The 17,373-nt window shown below is 33.8% G+C and overlaps 2 protein-coding genes and 1 non-coding gene across 3 annotated transcripts; 1 reads left to right on the forward strand and 2 right to left on the reverse strand.

Moving 5' to 3' along the window:
• Positions 1-75: 75 nt before the first annotated feature.
• LOC101258927 (uncharacterized) lies at positions 76-7,889 on the reverse strand. Its single transcript, XM_004252520.5, has 3 exons — positions 7,419-7,889; positions 4,445-4,525; positions 76-926 (listed from the first exon to the last, which is right to left on the reverse strand). The coding sequence occupies exons 1-3, from the start codon at positions 7,575-7,577 to the stop codon at positions 534-536; spliced, it is 633 nt and encodes a 210-aa protein (XP_004252568.2). The 5' UTR covers positions 7,578-7,889; the 3' UTR covers positions 76-533.
• LOC112940544 (small nucleolar RNA snoR135) lies at positions 5,907-6,053 on the reverse strand. Its single transcript, XR_003244877.1, has one exon. It is a non-coding gene; the product is annotated as a small nucleolar RNA snoR135 (small nucleolar RNA).
• Positions 7,890-11,742: 3,853 nt separating the features above from the next.
• LOC101258633 (UDP-rhamnose/UDP-galactose transporter 6) lies at positions 11,743-16,856 on the forward strand. The gene is made up of 6 exons (XM_004252519.5): positions 11,743-12,308; positions 13,169-13,406; positions 13,905-14,089; positions 14,173-14,373; positions 15,386-15,547; positions 16,241-16,856. Exons 2-6 carry the CDS (start codon positions 13,277-13,279, stop codon positions 16,544-16,546), a joined length of 984 nt encoding a protein of 327 aa, XP_004252567.1. The 5' UTR covers positions 11,743-12,308; positions 13,169-13,276; the 3' UTR covers positions 16,547-16,856.
• Positions 16,857-17,373: the final 517 nt, after the last annotated feature.

Genomic DNA, 17,373 nt, shown 5'->3' on the forward strand with positions numbered 1-17,373 from the left:
TGAATAGAAATGAAAAGACTAACAATGATAGTAATTCAACCAAAGATAAACTTCAATGCATAAAAGTAGGATAAATTACAAGCTAAAAAATTATGCTCTATTTTCACTTAGAAATATCTCTGTTTACACTGGCATAACTTGTAGAATCATTGGCAAATTGGTCTAGGAAATATTGCATTCTGCTACTTTGGTAGAAAAGCAGAAACATAAGCAACCAAACGACAACACGACATCGATCACATAGTTTGTTAACTAATGAAACAATTCACAAATAACACAAATGATCCAAAACAAGACTAGCTGGTCTGAAAATAGGAGTGTATTCAAAAGGTATGGTGTTCATGGAAGGAGCATTTTATCGATGAGCATTTGCATAACGATATTGATGTCTGGACACTTCTTGTCTCAAGCAGCCAATTTCATGATCTACTTTTACACCTTTAACACTTGCACAACAATAGACGTCAACTTACCTGAGCTTGCAGTCTGACCACTCTGGCATGCCAAAAGCCAGCTTCCAAAACATTATGGGGTCAATAGGTAGAGTCATGACCTGGACTATCAGAATGCATATCCATGGATGCATCGACAGAGTTATAACCATTAGAATCTCTATTTTGGTTTTGGGAGTTAGTTTCATTGTGTCTGGTAGCATTTGGAGGTTGAGCATTGTTCGCAAAGTGACTCCCTTGAGCAATGTGATAATTTTGTAGGCTTCGACGAACAGGGCTTGAAAGAGCATTCGAGAAAACATTGTTCTTTGGTTGCTGATCATGATCAGATCGTAAGCCATGTCCTGGAGCGGCTACGCCAACTGGTCCTGGAGAGACATGAAACCCTGAGTTTGCAAAGTGCAACGGTTGGGAATGCTGAGGCGGTGGCCTAGGAGACATCGACTGGTCCTCTCCATTATAATCCAATTCAGACTGACAAGATAAAGAAATGCATATTTAGATACATCAAAACAGGGCTGTCAATACCAAATAAGGACTGGACGTATCCATTATAAGAACAATCAATCTTTGTAAAAAAATGGCAACCAGAATGGTGAAATAGACAACTAAAAGAAACTACTACCCAACTTCCATAACATCAGTGCACATTGAAAGAAAGCAGGACACAGGCTTTTATCAACAAACTACAATATAAAAAGATCTCCACAAGTTTGATCCCCATGAATGGCCAAAAGCTGAGCCAAGATAGATTTAAGCATGTCAAGAGCCACTTCCATCATCACACTTCTGCCCATTGTTTCCTTTTTTTTTTCTTAATAATTTTCCCTCAACCAGATAAAATATATCAAAATTATTCTTGCAATCTATAACACAGTAATCAGTTAATCTCAATCAAAGCACTCTTTGAGAGATAACAGTATTCACACACAAAAGAAGTTATAAGATCCACACAAGATTTAAACAAAATTCTTGAAGACACAAACCCCCAAAGCCTAATGTGGAAGAAAATAATAAATTAACCATCTGGGCGAGCAATTTAATCGCAGTTCACATCTCTTTTGGTATAAATTATTGTCCCGCATAAGAATCAATATCAAATTCCAGAGAATCAATGCCTTTTAAACTGAAAACACATCATCATGGGGAGATTTCAATATATTCCCTCCGCCCAACTTATGTGGCACTTTTTTTGATGAAGTAAGATGTTGTATTAGGAAGCAATCAACGAAATGCAAATTACATACACAAAAATATTGTAACTCCTGAGAACAAAAACACCTATTTAATCAGGGGTTAACCACAAGCAAAAGAATGGTCGTTAAGCCATATTGAGGGAGCTAATGAAATCTAAGAGCGGTAATATATCATTTACAGGGACAAATTGCTCCAATGGAAGAGACTAAATAAGGCAAAAGGATTTCAAACTGCCCATTAAATGTGGTATATGGCACTATTTCTTTGATAGTAGTCTGCCCCAAAAAGTTTTACTTGGAAACAAATTTATCTTTAAAATTTACCCTTAATAGATTATTTATATAGACACAAATTCTAGGCATATTTTAAGACTATAAGTTCCAAAAGTCTTTTTGCGCACTATTCTCTATACTATCGAAAGCTCTAGAGTTCCTTTACTTCCATTTTGCCCACCATATACTAGCTGGAACAATTCTACATTTGTCTCCGTTTTTGGATTACTTTCCTGCTTCCTCCCAACTCTAGATTGCTTATGTGATCTTGGGAGGCATGGTCCATGACATACCCTTGAGACTCAGGAATAACCTCCATAGTTGGTCAGTGATCTTACAGAGTAGAAAAAGATGGTTAACTACCTCAGCAGTTTCCCACAAAAGAAACATCTAGAACTGTAGAACATAATGGTACCCCCCTCCTCTTTAAGTTGTCTTGAGTCAGTACAACTTCTTTGGCTAAAAACAGACAAAACATGCCACTTTGAGTGGGATTTTTGACTTTCATATTCCTCTCCATGGCTAGTGATTTTGAGCTTTTTGGGGTGGTTCAGCTAGTTGTATGCACAACCCACCTTAAAACTGCCTTTCCACTACAAAATGTCTTGACCCCTTTCCAGTCCATTAAATTGCTCGATGGACTTGAAAAAATCAAGACCAGACTTAACCAAGGTCAACCTACCACCCCTAGAGAGATATTGTGATTTCCATCTTGCTAACTTCATTTCACATTTCTCAACCACATTGTTCCAGACTCGTTTAGTGCTAACTTCATCAATCATGGTTTTGCTTGAGAAACACCTAGAGCGGTTGGTAATAGAGAACCATCTAAAAGCGTTGTCACTGAAATTTTAGTTTTAAAACATCTGTTATCTGGGACAAAGAGTGATGATTTCTCGAGACGTCTTTTTTTTATGACAAGGGAAACCCGCAGCCGCTACCTTTTGGGTGCTCATAGGGTAAAAACCCCGCTCCTATGCAATACTCACAAACCACATAGGAGAGGTGTTCACTACGTTAGCCCGGTGTGATGAGCTCGACCCAGAAGGCAAACCCCTTGCTTTCGTTGGCAAGGGGTTTCGAACTTGAGACCTCCAACATGGAAGTTCCACGCTCAAACCACTGGACCACCCTGAAGGGTGATTCTCCAGACTTTAAGCATAACAAATTTAACGAGATTAAGCTAACAATCTGTCTCTGCTACTTATTATCCACAAAGACTTCTGTAAGCTTCCTGCAAGAAACTAAAAAGAATATCCACTAAATAAAAGCAAACATCAATTCTCGTTGCCACTGAAAATGTCCTACACCTCAAAAGGGAAGGCAGAAGGTTCCCAGTAAATTACAGTTCCGTAAAGAGCACCTATTTCAACCATTACAGAGAAGTAAAATGTCTGTCCAGGACTCCTGGCTAGAAAATTAATAGGTGGTTCTCAAATTGAGTATGATCCAGGTGGGTGGGTGGGTGGGTGGGGTTCCTTTTGTTTGATCAGTGAGCAAGATTTATTTGTTGTTTCAGTGCAGAAAAACTTAAACCTAAAAAAACAGATACGAGTAAATCCAAATAGAAGTCCCTTTTACGGATACAATCTAGACTGTAATCTTGAGTTTGAAAGTTGGCGGAGACACTAGAGCCACCGATGGAAGACAGTCACATTATCATCCATAATGTCTTGGTTCTTATGAAGTGTGACACATTCACTCACTGAAAAATAAAGCCAAATGTTCCAACAACATATTGCCATCATTCTTTGAATCTCTAATGGTTTCTACCTCAAATGATTGCACACAGGAAACTACAGAGGAGCCATTTCTTTCTCACTCTCTCCTAGAAGTAATTAGGCATTTGCAAGAAAACTCAAAAAGTCTCAACTGTATCTGTAGCTGCTGCACTGATTCTGGATGACCAGATCCAGAGAATCTTTGGGTAATAGGAATCTGGGTAGTACCTAAAATCTCATGCTCTTTAATACCTGTACTTCTTCAATAAATTTGAATCCATTCGCCAATTCCAAATATTCGTTCTATAAATCTTCCCCAAAAAAATTAAAAAGTCAGATTTGGACATTCTCCATAATAGTAAAAATTGAGATTACAACTCCTCAAACCAAACGAACATACTACTGCTTATTGTTTCTGGGATTTCAAGATGAAAATGTTAATTAACATACAAAATAAAGTTTCGTTCTTTTTGTCGGTAATCTACACTATCTACCCTCAAAAGAGCAATTTGAGAGTTTGTGAAAGTGCCAATTTTCCAATTGGCCGAAAAAGAGATACAGAATTGAGACTCCATGATTCCTTTTCCCTTTCTTTGGTGGGAAAGGGATCATGAGGTAACTCGTGGAGTAGAAAAGATCTAGATCAAGCTTTCAAGAGTCTATTGATCTTTTAAGGAGATAAGCAACTCGTCTGTGCTCTATGCTAAGAAGTCGAAGCTCCATAGTATCAACACGAAAGGAAAATCAAACATATCAACCATGAAAAAAGGTGGCTACATTATCAGGATAATAGAAAATAAACCTGAAGGTAGTTCATTATGTCAACAGTTGTTACTCTGGATCCACCCTCTTGTTGCCTCAAGATCCATTGATACAGTTTTTCCTATTGAAACAATGTGAGATTAGTATCATGAAACACCATCAAAAGAACAATATGCAAAGATTCATCAAAAAATAGAATCCTGACAAACAGAAGTAGAATAATTTAAACATTATATATCACATCATGTCTTCCTAGGAAAAAAAAATGAAATGGAATGGAATAACTACATATTAAGTATCAAGAAACAATTCACATGTGCACAGTCCAATCAAGATCCATAGACCTTTTGTTTCTTCTTAACACTCACAATTGTTTCAATGATTACATGCCAATTCAGCATCGAAAGTACTTACAAAGGGATTGAGTGGCTCAACCACACTTGCCAATCAAGATAAAAAACATTTACACATGGTGAATGCTCTCTCTATTATGCAATAATCTCCTGACCCTCTAAATTCCAATTGTCAAAGAAAAAAGAAGATGGCATTCTTCTTCGGATAGCCTTATTCTCCGTGCTGAATCCTCTATAATCTCCAACTAGTGATGGTCTTTGTTCTCTGGTTCACATTATTGATCTATAACCAATCCAAAAGAAAAAAGAGTGCGAGATTTCAAAGCTATGGAGTGACCAGTGTTCTCAAAGGCACGCTTAAGCCTTAAACCGAGGCTCAAAACATGTTGAGCGCTTCGCTTAGTGTCGCTTTATGTGTGATTTAGTGTCACATCAAGGTTCTAAGGAATACTTATCCTTGCCAATGAGCCTCTGTTGAAGAAGCGACACTAACAAATTGATATTTTACATTATCATAATTTTTTTTCAATTTCTTTGATCATATATTTGTCATTCATGTTTATAATTATTAGTTTTGAACAAAACATATATATTTATATTTTTGTTCTCCCTTTACGTTTTTTCCATTAAAGCTCATGCTTTATTAAAGCCTCACTGAACCTTAGAGCTCTTTTGCGCTTTTCACCTTTGATAACACTGAGAGTGACTATGCAATGCATCAGATTATGGTATGCGTTCTCTCCAATTCTATACACAAGCTATACTTATTCACTGCAATCTTCTTTTCCTTGAATTATATGCTGCTAATATTGCATTTTACACCACAAACCAATCAAAATAAAGCTCTTCCACAGGTGCCTTTGGCATTCCATAATTCTTCCCTGCCTCCTTTCTATCCCCCATCATAGCAAACCTCCTGCAGGACACTCATACACCTGCGAAGAAATTCCTCAATTTCCTCCAATGACCAGTAGCCTTGGATAAGGCCATCTCACCATAGCATCCTGCTAATCACTACTTCAAGTTCTGTGGGAACGCTTATTCTAGAATTGTTCTTCTACACCTCTCCCCAAAACTAAATCTCCGTTCCACTTCCCAATATGAATCCTACTATTTTTTTGAGAAAAAAAAAATGGTAATTGAAAACAAAAATGTGGGGAAAATGATTGTTGAAAATTTCCAGTAAACAGATGAAACAAAACTGCCCATCTTCCCAAAAAATCAGTTTTGCAGAGAACACTTTCGAGCAAAGCGTATTTATAATAGCACAATGCCGATACACACAATCCCTGCTTTACTTTACTTTTTTTGTCCAAATCCATAAATTCTTTTTTAGAAAAAAGAAGCAGATTTGTTCATATAAAGTTATGAAAACTATAGTTGAAAAGAAAAAGAAAGCAGAAAATTAAGTTCAAACTGTTACTATTTTTGGATAGGCGAACTCACTGTGTCCAATATGATTCCTACATACTGTAGAACATATTTCATCCTTTCATAAGAATATCAAAACTGAATTTTGGCAGCTAACTGTATAAGAATTCCTTACTTCTTATGTTAATGACTTGAAGCGTACGGTTTGAACTTTAGCGTAGAATGCAACTTGGATCCTACTTCTTTCGTCCTCTCTTTTATGATGGTGGTGTTCTAGCTGTTTGAGCACACATTAATAGTTTGAATGATTTTAGCTAGCTTGTGTGCACACTGCACAGTAATACTCAATTATTGACTTGCTAATGGCATAAGCACCTAAAATCATTCTTAAATTAATCAATAACTTGCTAAACCCCATGCTTCACCATGTAGGAATGTAAATGCAGAATGAGGTTGATGAGTCACCAAGGGAACAAATTGGAAAAATCACTACTTGGTTCCTCCTAGAAGATTTTGGGGTAGGGTTCACCAAAAATCAAAAGAAAAAAGAATGCAAAGCTCCAAATCCATACAATAATCAATCAACTATGACTCAATTCTTGGAGGAAAAAACACCCATGTCTCAGAGCAAACTAGATGGTATTGACTATAATCCTCATAGTTACTTATTTTTCATAGTAACACAACTCTCCTCCTTTACTTTGGACCTACTGTACTTAACAAAACTCACATAGACAGAGTTAAGCATTTCAAAACTACACAAAGTGGAAAAAAGACTATTCCTTGGAAGTGAATCGACAAATGACCCAATCCTCAAAAGTTAAACATATAAAATAAAAAAAAATAAAAAACTATGCCTCAATCCAAGCTGCACCCAAGTGCGTGGCCTAGTGGTCAATAATAAAGTTATTAAGAGTCATGAAGTCTCAAATTCAAAAATCAACGGAAACAAAAACACTAGGTAATTCTTCCCGTCTATCCTTGCCTTGATGGATAGAGTTAGTAGAACGTGTCAGGTATCCCATGAAATTAGTTTACCGGATACCAAACTAGTCGGTATTGGCTGTAGAAATACACATAGTAATCCCTACTTTTCTACTGCATTTCATCCTACAACGACCCTCATACCTTATCCATACAAACTATACTTCCCAAACCTCAGTTCAAATTCCAAACTAAACAACAACAAAAAAAAACTATACCCAGATACCGAAAATCAAACATAAAACTATACAACCAACAACGAACAATTTTTTACAACATATCAAAAACGAAAAATTAAAAAATTACCATTCCATGGCGTTCACCGGAGAGGAAGGAAAGTTTCTGTTGGTTCATAGCCTGAGTATAAAGCTGAGAAAGGGAATTAGCAGCGCTACAAAAAGTCGAATACATGGTTCGATCCACCTCATCAAGGCTCGATGCTAGAGACTTCCTTTTCTTCCCCATCTTCAATCGCCTCCTCCTAATCCCTTAACCTTATCTTTTTCAATCGGTTTCGATAACCCAAAAGAATCTCCGGCGAATTTTCGGTAGATTTCGACGAATTTCACGGTAGAGGTTGGTATGAAATTGTATTTGTAAGCAATTTGAGGTGCGAAAAATAGTAGTCGGCGTGGATTATGAAAAGTTTGGAAGATTACATAATTTCAAATTTTACTAAAAAAGTTTGCATTAGTTTTTTTTTTTCAAATTTGTATAAGCAATATAAAGTTTAATTTTAAATTAATAGTTTTTTTTAAAATAAAAAACATAAATAGCAAGATTTTGGAGCTTAATTATCATATTTAACATGTTTTTTTATATTTATCAAACTTATCAATATACTTTCTTTTTTGTGATAGGCTACCTTAGAAAGTTGTATTAGAGATTTAATACAAAAGAATAAATCGCTTGATCTTCATTTTTATACATATCTCTAATTCAAAAATAGATTACAAGATTAAATTGTTTTTTCTTTAATGTCATTGAACAAGAAAAATCTACATTAATTGATATGTAAACGATCATAATTATCTTAAATCTGCATTTGATGGTAATCTTGATTGATTTCTATTTAGGAGATTCAAATTGAGCTGTTGAAAATTATAAATATATACATCAAAATTGTGATTTTCGAATTGTGTAGTGTCTCATTCGTTATTATTGTGTCATTTATCCATAATGTCAAATATTACCATTTTAATTCGATATTTATAATAATAAAATTGAAATTTCTCTCAAAATTTAAACTAGTTGACAATTTAATTATTAACTTTGAGCAGATTCTCAATTAAAGTACCAAAATCTATTGGGTAGATTACTAATAATGTAATTGGGTGGATTCCTATAGTTTAGGCAAGTGATTAGGGATGATTGTTTGTTTTAAAAAATTCTTAATTAATCATAAAGTCAATCATTTGATTCATTTTTTTTTCCATTTTATTGAGTTTGGTTTGATGATTGCTATTTGAGTTCAATTGAAAGGTAAAGGGTATAGAGTATGTTGTTGCCCATAAACTCAATTAATTTGTGATAATTCACATTTTTTTTTCTTTATTTCGATTTTAATTGTCTATTTAACAATTTATCATTATTAAACAATTGTGGAGTGTATGTAATAATATATTTTACATGTGTTATATCTATAACATATTTACTCAATCACTTAAATAAATAAATAAATAAATATATGTTATCTACCATGTGTTATATCCAAGTATATCATTTATATCTACCATGTACTAGTTTATATTTGTAGCTACTCTTGAGTGTGAATAGTTATTAAAGTTATCAAGTTAAATGAATTTATATTGTTCAAAATTAAAGTGTCATATGTTGAATAATGCACATCAAAAAACATGAGTACAAGATTATGTAAAACTAGATCTTGGTGACATGAGTCAGGGACGAAGCTACGTAGAATTTAGGGGTTTATTCAAATCCTTTTCATGAGAAGATTATATTATATATAAGATCAAATTTAGAATTTGATATATATAGCTTGATTTAGTGGTTAAGAGGTTTAAAATTTATTCAATTGTTGCGGGTTTGAGTTCAATTTGTATTTTTTTGGGGCAAACAATATAAATTTCACTAGTTTAGGTCTTAATTACAAATATTCACGGTAGTTTCAAAATTACTTCTTCTATCACATTTCATTAATTGGATACATGTATCTCGAGAATTGACAAAACAAGATACACGTTTAATAACGGATTGTAACTAAAACGCTTAAATATTTAAGGAGGAAATTAAATCACTCCTTTAACAACTCTTGAATATATCTAGTCTAACGACTTCTAAAAAAAATCTAATTTCTTCCATTCATTTTCTAACAATAACAAAGTGAACAACTTTTCTTTTCTGAAATTTGATTTGTTTTCAAGAAATATACTCAAATATATATATATATATATATATATATATATATATATATATATATATATATATTAGCTTGGGTATGAATTTTATAATTATATTAGATTTTATGTCCCGTAATTTTTTCATAAATTTATTAGATTCGTTCATCATCCATTATTATCAGATATATAAAATTTTAATTAAAAACTTTGACCCAACTCAAAGTCTAGAACTCAATCTTTAAATGGGAAAATTGTATATAATAGCAAACCAATAAACTAAAATAAATGGAGTAGATAGAGTTTGATTTAATTGTGCTTCATAGCAAACGTTTGCAAAAAATTGTCAGGCGCCTCTCTCCCAAATATCTCGCTCGCCACTCTCCTCCAATATATCGCTCGCTTCCTCAGTCTTTATACAAACATAAGTGTATAAAAATTGTTTCTAATTGTATAAAGCAAAGAAAATTGTATAAACACATATATTTTGTTTCCCTCTCTCCCCTCTTCCAGATTTCGCTCGTCACTCTCCCAAATATCACTCTCCACCGTCGCCTTTCTCACTTATACAAACAGAAGCGAAATGTATAAATTGCGTTTCTGTTTGTATAAAGCGTGAGAAAATTGTATATACACGTGCAAGTACATATATTTTCGTCCTATACACTTATAATTATACAACAAAAATACCCCCTGCCCAGTTTCTTTTGCCTTTCTCTCTTTCTCGTTTTATACAATTTTCAAATTGTATCTAATTTCTCTCTTTCTCGTTTTATACAATTCGATTCAATTGTATATTCCTTGTCAAGTCTCTTTTATCTTTCTCTCTTTCTCATTGTATACAAATTCAAATTGTATATAATTGTTTTATATCTTATAATAATACAATTCATTTTATACACCTCATTTTTATATAGGTCTCTGCCCAAGTGTCTTTCTCTTTCTTGTTTTATATACTTCGTTTTATACAATTTGCTTCAACTGTATATGTATAGCGAATTATACAATTTCTATATTTGCTATGGAACGCAATTATGCAAACTTTGCTATAACATACAAATATAAATTTTTTATTTGCTATATATAAAAAGTTGCCCTATTTAAATTAATATAAAGAAACTAAAATATTTTAAATAAGATATTTTATTTATTCAATCTTGTCATTCAAGAAATATTATTATACAAAGTTATTAAAATCGACACATATCTCATCTCAAACAATAATAAGGCAGCAAAAATGGAGTTTCTCATATAATACGTGTGAGTTTGATCCAACTAATGTCAATTCCTTTTCCTTTCTCGTTTTGGTAAAAATTTGCTTTGTATTAAATATTATATCAAATCAATAAATATAATATTAATTTTCAAAATATAAAATAAAATTATTTTAGTGAAGGTGAAATTTGTCTATAAAATCTGATGTAGAATTTATGGTCAAATAAATATTTGAAGATAATTTTTCAAAATTTATGATCAACATCGAAAAAAGGTGTTTTTTTTTAAAAAAAAATAATAGCAAAGCTTGCTTTTAAGAAATTGTTCCCCTAAATACTTTTAGAACCGTGACTAAATACGCATCGTGACATAATACTGACAAAAAAACTTAGTAAATTGTTCTTTCAAACAAATCTTATAAAATTAATTTTCAAAAAACACTTCTTAAAATGAGCAGAGTTTGAACAAATAAGCTATTAATCATAATTAAGTAATGTATTTATTTTAGATATAAATACAAATATATATTAGTAAGCATTTACCCTATACTTGTCGAGGGGCGAGCCAATTCGGAAAGGATAAAATCAATTGCGGAGGGTGGTGGGGTGGGGTGGGGGGTGGAGGGGCTTTGCTTTATTATGCGGAATAGGGGGAACTTTTATTTTGTTATATCATCACAGCAATGGTACATGAACCTTGTAACGCTTTTTATATGACACAAGTATATCAACATCAACTGTTTTGTAGATGGTTTTGCAACACGTTATTTTAAAATTTCAGTGAACTCGACTATAGTTGATTAAATTGAATAGATGTATAGGGAGAATTCACTTCGAAGAGACTTTTGTTTTGGAGGGTTGGGAGGGTGGGAGGAGGATTTCAATCGATCTGGATTTAGAAGATTTTAAACTGACTTGTGTAGATATAGTTGAGCTATTACACACAATTAATAATTCACCCGACATTATCTATAACAATCAATCTCGAACCACTAATTTGAAAACTTGAACCGTACGAGTTCAATCCAACAAAACTCCCAACAACCTCTACTTAGGCTTATTCGAGTCGATCGAAAACCAATTCGATCTACTCCGATTCTAAATCAACCCAACTCGTTTAACAAAGTTAATTTACCTTTTTACTTTCTTGATTACTCAAACTCACAATGTCTTTCAATACTTCGTTGATTACTTGACCAATCATTCAATTAAACGTGAGAAATCTTTACCATCCGAGCCAAAAAACACACTATGAAGCACATGGACCAAGTTGGAAAATTGTACATTCCTCAACTCCCCCACTATACCCCTACCACCCACCACCCTCTCCATCATCTTTGATACATGTAAACACAACATGTCATACACTTGATACAGTTGTGTGTGTTTTCTTCAACTTCTTTCACTTCTTATTTGTCAAAAAAAATCTACCTCACAAATCAATCAAAACTTCCTTCTTTCTTCCCCAATTCCTCCATTTTTTTGCTTACATTCACACAAATACACTCCAAAGTTTGTTCAATTTGGTTATATATATACATATATACGTATAGTAGAGACCCAGTTCGCACGTTAAGATCTGCATCTAAAACGCGTCACTTTCATTTCTCCTTACTTCTCAACTGGTGAGTTCAATTATTCACTTTTTTTTTCTTTGACAATTGGATGTGTTGTTATTGCAAATGTAGATCTGTTGAATGATTTATGAGAATTTTGATTCACTGATTGCAATTTAGGTTTTTGGGAATTTAGATCTGAGAATAGTGTTGCGTAAAAGTTTTGTTAAATTTTGAAGCAAAGTGTGGATCTGCATCTGTGATTGATGCAAATGCTGCGATTCTAGTGATTTATGTGATTTTTAATCTATTTTTCACTGTGTTATTGGATTATACAGGTTGAAATGGATAATGAGGATTCATATAGTTAAATCTAACTAGTTTGGGATTGAGTTTTAGTTTTCTTGATAACTGTGGTGTCCGGCTGGTAACTTTGTCTACCGTATGGGAAGAGATCACCTAGTGTTTTGGTCTTTGCTGGACTCACTTCATTGACCATTAGGCCACGCTCATAGGTGCTTGTTGTATTCATGAGTGATAGAGTTAATTTAGTTCATTTGGGTTGCATCCTTGAGATTTCTTTGATCTTTTTATGCAATTTGTGATTTTTACTAGCTGATACTGCTTTTCGACTAGAAAAATAAAAACTAGTTGAAGAAAAGAAGGGGAAAGAGGAGTTATGATTATGGTAAATTGTGGTGGAGTTCCACTAAAAGTTTGTTTTATACTTGATCGTATGGTGAATTGTTTCTTTCTTTTCTTGTTGTATTCACTTTTCCCTTACTTTTAGATCTTATTAGACCATTGCAATTATGGAAATGTATTATTAACTTCATTGTCTTACTTATGCGATTGGGTTATAGAAGGGAATTGTTTGTTTGCTTGATCTGTCTGTTGTGGATCGTAATGTTTTCTTCTACGTATCGTAGGTGGGAAGAGCAAATAAAAGATTTGGAAATTTTGATGTAGAAGTGTGAATGCTTCTATTTGCTGCTTGGAGGGTAAAACTTGTTTCTGGCAGCAAAAAATAAAGGCAAATGGCTCCTTCAAGCAAGGCTAATAAGAAGGCTGCAGGTGATGTGGCTGCATGGATGTTCAATGTGGTCACTTCAGTTGGAATCATTATTGTTAACAAAGCCTTAATGGCTAACTATGGGTTTTTCTTTGGTAAATTTCTCCGCGATATTCCATCACTTTCTCAGAACAGCATTCCTTTGTATTAAGATTCCAGCTACATTGGTTGTATCTATTAATTTCAATTAAAAGGAATCTGGCTATAATATCACGAAATATACTATTCTGAACTCTATAATCTACAATGTTATAGCTATATGCATTGCTTTTTTAAGAAGGAAAAAAAATAAAAAAAATGAGTCTGATGGGACATTTAGCACCAAGAGAAACGCATGCTTCTTTGAACTGAATCTCACAATTTACAGGAAGTTCAAAAATTACTTAGCGGATATGAATTTAATACTTGTCACATTGAAAAGAGACTCTAAGACAAACTTGAACTTAAGCAGGTTTACAGCACCGGCATTTTCATGTAAAAGCTAAAAAAAAAATTTTGCTTGTTGGACAATGAAGATTTGACATTACTATACACTTTTTTCAGTCTTTCTGTTATATGATTGTTCTAGCTTTTGATTACAACAATCTTTGCAGCAACAACATTAACGGGGATGCATTTTGTTACAACAACTTTGATGACGATTGTTCTAAGGTGGCTCGGGATCATCCAAGCTTCTCACTTACCCCTTCTAGATCTTCTAAAATTTGTACTGTGTGCAAACTTCTCTATTGTTGGGATGAACATCAGTTTGATGTGGAACTCGGTGGGATTCTACCAGGTAATTCTACCGCGCATCACATTCATCCTGCTCTTCTGATTCTGTTGAGAACTTCAAATTCTAATCTCCATTATCATTCTCAGATTGCAAAGTTGAGTATGATCCCTGTCTCCTGCTTACTAGAAGTTTCCTTTGACAAGATCCGCTATTCAAGGGATACAAAGCTGAGCATTGTTGTGGTACTCCTAGGGGTTGCTGTATGTACAGTTACGGACGTGAGTGTTAATACCAAAGGCTTCATTGCTGCCTTTGTAGCTGTATGGAGCACTGCTCTACAACAGTATGTAAGTTGTCTTGGCAATTTATTAACTTATGCCATCTTGGAAAGCTTGATTTGATCAGTTGAATAACACACCATTACACCGAGGGAATAGATGCACCATCAATAAGGTGCAATTTGATTACCGGATTAGTAATCCAGGTATTATAGCACAAGGGTCCAGTTGAGTGTTTTAGGTACTCTGTTAGAGTAACAGTTTGGAGATCCTATGATTCAAATCCAGTTATTGTACTAGGCGTGAGCCCATCTATTCTTGTCTTAGTGCGAGCACAGTTTACTTGGAAACTTTATTTGTGGTTGTAGCAGGCAGTTTAGTGGATTGGTTGAGTTGCATGCCACTTAAGTTGGAGACAACAATTGTGAAAAAGTAGTTATGCAAGGATTCTAATAATTCAAGATTAGTTATATTAAATAGTGTACTTGTAAACTTTTTAGTTTTAGAAAACCTAAAGGTTTTGTAAGAATTCCTAACTTTGTTTTTATGCAAGTTTTGAATTTTGTTTATGTTTAAACATAAACCTCCCTACATTAAAGGCATTTTTGTGCTTTGCTGCTCTTATCGAGGTATTGCTTCTGTGCACATTTTATTTAACATTATATACCCTATAGAACATAAGTGGGCTCTTGCTGTCCTGCTAGATATGCTGGTATTGCGTCTGATGAGTTTTATATAGGAAGCCAAAGGTTGTATTAGCAACACAAAGTTGTAATAGTAATATAGAGTTTTATATGGGAAATCACACTCTATCTTAGTCAATTTTTTTGGACAAGTAAAATGAAACGTTTTATAGATAATGCAAAGTTTGTTAGGAAACAACAAGACCTAAGCCTCATCTAGAATTGAAAACTTGTTTTTTGGAAAATTCTGTACAACTGGTCACTTCTGTGCTTGACTTGGATTTGAAAAAAATAATATTTACTCCTATTTTTTAGTCTTCTAGTTTTCTGAAGCTCCTCTTTGAATGTAATTGCACTTGGTCAAAAACTGATATCTGCACTTGGTTTTGTATATGCAGTATGTTCATTACCTTCAAAGGAAATACTCCCTTAGTTCTTTCAATTTGCTGGGACATACTGCACCAGTTCAGGCTGGAAGTCTGCTGCTATTAGGTCCGCTTGTGGATTATTGGTTGACCAACAAGAGGATTGATCACTTTGACTTCACATTTTCATCATCGGTTAGTACCTCACTCTTGAATTGTTGTTTGATTTGTTAATTCTTCATGAAAAATGGTAGTGAAAAGTCATTCTTATGTTTGCAAGTTGCAAGCTTGAACTTCTTAGGTATATCTTTTGTCTGATACTTTGATGTATGTTTATATTATTTCACTGTCAAAAAGTTGTGAATCTGCAATATTGATGAATTACGACTTTAAGATGCACCTGTCAAATCACAAATGCTAATTGTTATATGAGATTGCTTATTTCGACCCACCAAAAAAGTTGTACGTATAGGTTCCAGATTTTGCTACTGCTAAATAAAAAGCTGATATAGAACATTCAGACCAATGTTCATCTCATGCAACACTGTTATTTTCAAGAGAGTAGGATTTAGTGCTCACCAATGTATTTTTGAAACCTGTGTCATGTGATCAGAGTGTATAAGTTAATTTTTGCCATCAATTGAAAAAAATATCTTATTTCCCCTGCCTATGTTGCATCTCTGTTTTTTTGTAAGTGGATGATGGACCTCGTTTGAATAGAAAACTTTGTGCTCTGGGTTCACAAAGAAAGTTTAGTGGAGATTAGACCACCAGAGGAAATACTCTCAGTTATGAACAATATTCTGTCTGTATGGGTTTTGACTTTTAAATCCATGCTTTGTTCTATACATGGTACCTTACACTAATATAATAACTCTTTCTCTGCAGGCATTCATCATTCTTTCATGCACTATAGCAATAGGCACCAATCTCAGCCAGTTCATATGCATTGGAAGATTCACTGCTGTTTCATTCCAAGTTATCGGTCATATGAAAACAATACTCGTTTTGGTACTGGGATTCTTGTTCTTTGGGAAAGAAGGTCTCAACATACAAGTGGTAGTTGGCATGCTCATAGCAGTTTGCGGAATGATCTGGTATGGAAATGCCTCATCTAAACCTGGTGGGAAAGAGCGTCGTAGCCATTCAATCAAGCATGGATCAGATTCGTCACAAGCCGATGATAAGGTGTAAGATTTTCTAGCATTGAAGCTGAAACAGAAAAGATAAGCAAAAAAACAAAAAAACAGAACTTTTTATAGTCAGCTGACTCTACATACACAGCTCCTTCGATCGAATTAGATTTTTCTTCATCTTATAATTCATCTTTTTGATAATATAACATTAGTAAGAAAAGATTGAGACTTGGGTATAGAGCTTGGTTTCTTTCGTTCTCCTTTTCTATTTGATCAATAATTTATAGTGAGTGATGAGTTTTTTCTCTCTCAAGGAACTATTGGTCGACATTAAAGGTGTGTTTGGTTGGAAGAAAAATATTTTTTCATGATCTTTTGTTAAGTGTGTATTCGATCCTTCCAAGATTGTATTTCTTAAGTATGAGCAAAGCTACTCGAAAATACATTTTTAAAGTCGTAGCTACTCGGTTTAAGCTCATCTCATGTTATCATCGTAACAAGAAAAAAAATATGAAAAAGGAGTCGAGATTAAAAAAAACAAAAAGAAGAAGATTGCATGGCATTAGCCCATGCAACTTTTGTTATATTATCATATGTGGAGCCATCAAAAATAGGTTTGGTCTGCGAGGTCAGCCCAATCCGCCCCTATTTGGCCCGTTGATCCAGCCCACAAACTTCAGAGGCCAGCTTGTGGATTATTAATTTTAAAAATATTTTATATATATTTTTAACAGTGTTTTATTTGTCAAGATTTTATTGATAAATATTTTGAAAATAAAAAATCAAGTCTTTTGCAATATCATAAATATCATATCGTATGGTGAATTATAGATGAAGATGAACTTCTTAAGGAAACAATATCACATGTTGATTCAAATATGTGAT

This window comes from Solanum lycopersicum, chromosome 12, assembly GCF_036512215.1.
Source record: "Solanum lycopersicum chromosome 12, SLM_r2.1".
Lineage (NCBI taxonomy): Eukaryota > Viridiplantae > Streptophyta > Magnoliopsida > Solanales > Solanaceae > Solanum > Solanum lycopersicum.

What these genes read in the sequence shown, in the direction of transcription:
- LOC101258927 (XM_004252520.5), bottom strand. Translation starts at nt 7,577, where the DNA reads ATGGGGAAGAAAAGGAAGTCTCTAGCATCGAGCCTTGATGAGGTGGAT. An exon ending in CCGGTGAACGCCATGGAATG is followed by an intron (nt 4,526 to 7,418) that starts GTAATTTTTTAA and finishes TTGTTTCAATAG; the next exon opens with GAAAAACTGTATCAATGGAT. An exon ending in ACATAATGAACTACCTTCAG is followed by an intron (nt 927 to 4,444) that starts GTTTATTTTCTA and finishes TTATCTTGTCAG; the next exon opens with TCTGAATTGGATTATAATGG.
- LOC101258633 (XM_004252519.5), top strand. Translation starts at nt 13,277, where the DNA reads ATGGCTCCTTCAAGCAAGGCTAATAAGAAGGCTGCAGGTGATGTGGCT. An exon ending in ACTCGGTGGGATTCTACCAG is followed by an intron (nt 14,090 to 14,172) that starts GTAATTCTACCG and finishes TATCATTCTCAG; the next exon opens with ATTGCAAAGTTGAGTATGAT. An exon ending in ACTTCACATTTTCATCATCG is followed by an intron (nt 15,548 to 16,240) that starts GTTAGTACCTCA and finishes CTTTCTCTGCAG; the next exon opens with GCATTCATCATTCTTTCATG.